Raw genomic sequence first — 1,954 nt, forward strand, 5'->3', positions numbered from 1 at the left:
ACTGACTCGCTGAAAAACCTACCCAGTCATGTGGCTAACACAGACAAAAATTATATGCTAATATGAGTTATAAAAGTTAATAAGAAGCCTGTGCTACTAGGACAACAAATTCACGATTACTTTGGACCTCTGTGTACTTCTTTGGGACTTAAGGAATGCAGGAATGGGGAGGGCAGATTCCCCAGTCAATAATGGGAGGAAGTGGGCGTGGTCTCTAGAGACTATATAAGGACACCCCTGGGCCAAGCCTGGCCCATTTTTCATCAGAGCAGGCAGAGTGCGTTTCCACACATTCTGGCTCCAGAGACTGCTAGATTTATCACCTCCGAACACCGAGGTTTGGACCCCAGAGCAGAGCTAATACTGTGGTGTCCCCAGTAGACACTGCTGAGGCCAGAGACGATTCCTTGGAGAAATGGAGTCAGGCCCCTCACAAGCCTTTCGGGAAGAACTCACCTGCTTCGTCTGCATGAGCTACCTTACAGACCCAGTCACCATAAGCTGTGGCCACAGCTTCTGTCGAGCCTGCCTCCACCTTTCCTGGGAAGACAGCCAGCTCCCTGTCCAATGCCCTACATGTAGGGAACCATCCCAGCAGGAGGACTTCAGAACCAGCATTGTTCTGAAGAAGCTGGTGTCCATTGCCAGACAAGCCGGCCTCATGAAGTACCTGAGCTCTGAGGAGCATCAGTGTGTGACCCACAAGGAGACCAAGGGGATCTTCTGTACAGAGAACAGGATCTACCTCTGTCAGCTCTGCTCTGACTCCCATGAGCACCGAGGTCACAGACACTGTCCCATTGAAGCAGCTGCTGAGGGTCAAATGGAGAGACTTCTGAAGCAAATGGAATCATTATGGAAGAAGATCCAAGATAATGAAGAGAATCTCGAGGCAGAGAGAAGGATGATAACTCTGTGGAAGAACTGCTTGATTCTAAGAGAAGAAACAATAAGGGCAGAGTACAGGACATGTTATCCAGACCTCTCTGAACAGGAAGAAGAGCATATTGCGTGTATGAAAGAAGAAGGCAATTATTATTTAGAGAAACTCATGGAAAGTGAAGCCATGATGGTTCAAAAGGACAAACAACTCAGAGATATGTATCAGGAGTTGATGGCAATGTCCCAGGAGCCATATGTGGTACTGCTCCAGGATTTTGATGACATATTCAGAAGGAGCAAGTCAATGCAACTGATCAAGCCGCTGGCCATGAAACCAGAAATCTATGTCCTAGCCTTCAATGGACTGGGTCAAATATTCACCTAGATTGAAGGAGAGTGTCTTCATTGATGAAATGACCATAGTGCATATTTTCTTTGAAAATCTAATCATACTCCACTACTAGATGAACCTATTTAATGTCATGAGAAGCTCCAGGTTTAGACCTCGGCAGCAGGATACACCTGAGAATCCCGCTGGAATGTGTCTGGCTTCCTGGGATCAGAGATCTTTAAATCAGGGAAATATTACCAGGAACTGGATTTGGAGGACTCTTGGAACTGAACTGTAGGAGTCTGTACAGAATCTGGGTATGGAATACAAACCAAGCATTTGAAACTTAGGGTGCATTCCTTCTTTCCTCTGTGAGTAATGGTAACTAAAAAATCATCAGATCAATTGTGAATATTTGAAATGAGCCTAAGAATGTACATATATTAATAAATTTGCCTAAATATGCGTGTGTCTGTGTTTGTTTATACACGTGAACGGATGGTATGAGAGGAAAGGAAGGAGACACATCCAGAGTAAGGGATGTAGGGAGAGGAAAGAACCAGATGAAGAGTGGAGAGAAAAGCATTAGAGCTTAGGAAAGTACAGAGACGTGAAGGGGAGAGGAGAACAGGAGAGAGGAGAGATCCTTTTAAGAAAGTTGGTAGCACAGATCCTGGATACCTCACCTGGAAGAAGACACCTATGAAAAAGGGCTTGCTCTGCTTGGTGTCCAGTCATCAA

The 1,954-nt window shown here is 45.4% G+C and overlaps 1 protein-coding gene across 1 annotated transcript; it reads left to right on the plus strand.

Annotated features, from left to right (window-relative positions):
• The first annotated feature begins 415 nt into the window (after window positions 1-415).
• LOC119809435 (tripartite motif-containing protein 43-like) lies at window positions 416-1,267 on the plus strand. The gene has a single exon (XM_038322245.1). It carries the CDS (start codon window positions 416-418, stop codon window positions 1,265-1,267), a length of 852 nt encoding a protein of 283 aa, XP_038178173.1.
• Window positions 1,268-1,954: the final 687 nt, after the last annotated feature.

This window comes from Arvicola amphibius, chromosome 3 (genome assembly GCF_903992535.2).
Source record: "Arvicola amphibius chromosome 3, mArvAmp1.2, whole genome shotgun sequence".
NCBI classification, from domain to species: Eukaryota; Metazoa; Chordata; class Mammalia; order Rodentia; family Cricetidae; genus Arvicola; species Arvicola amphibius.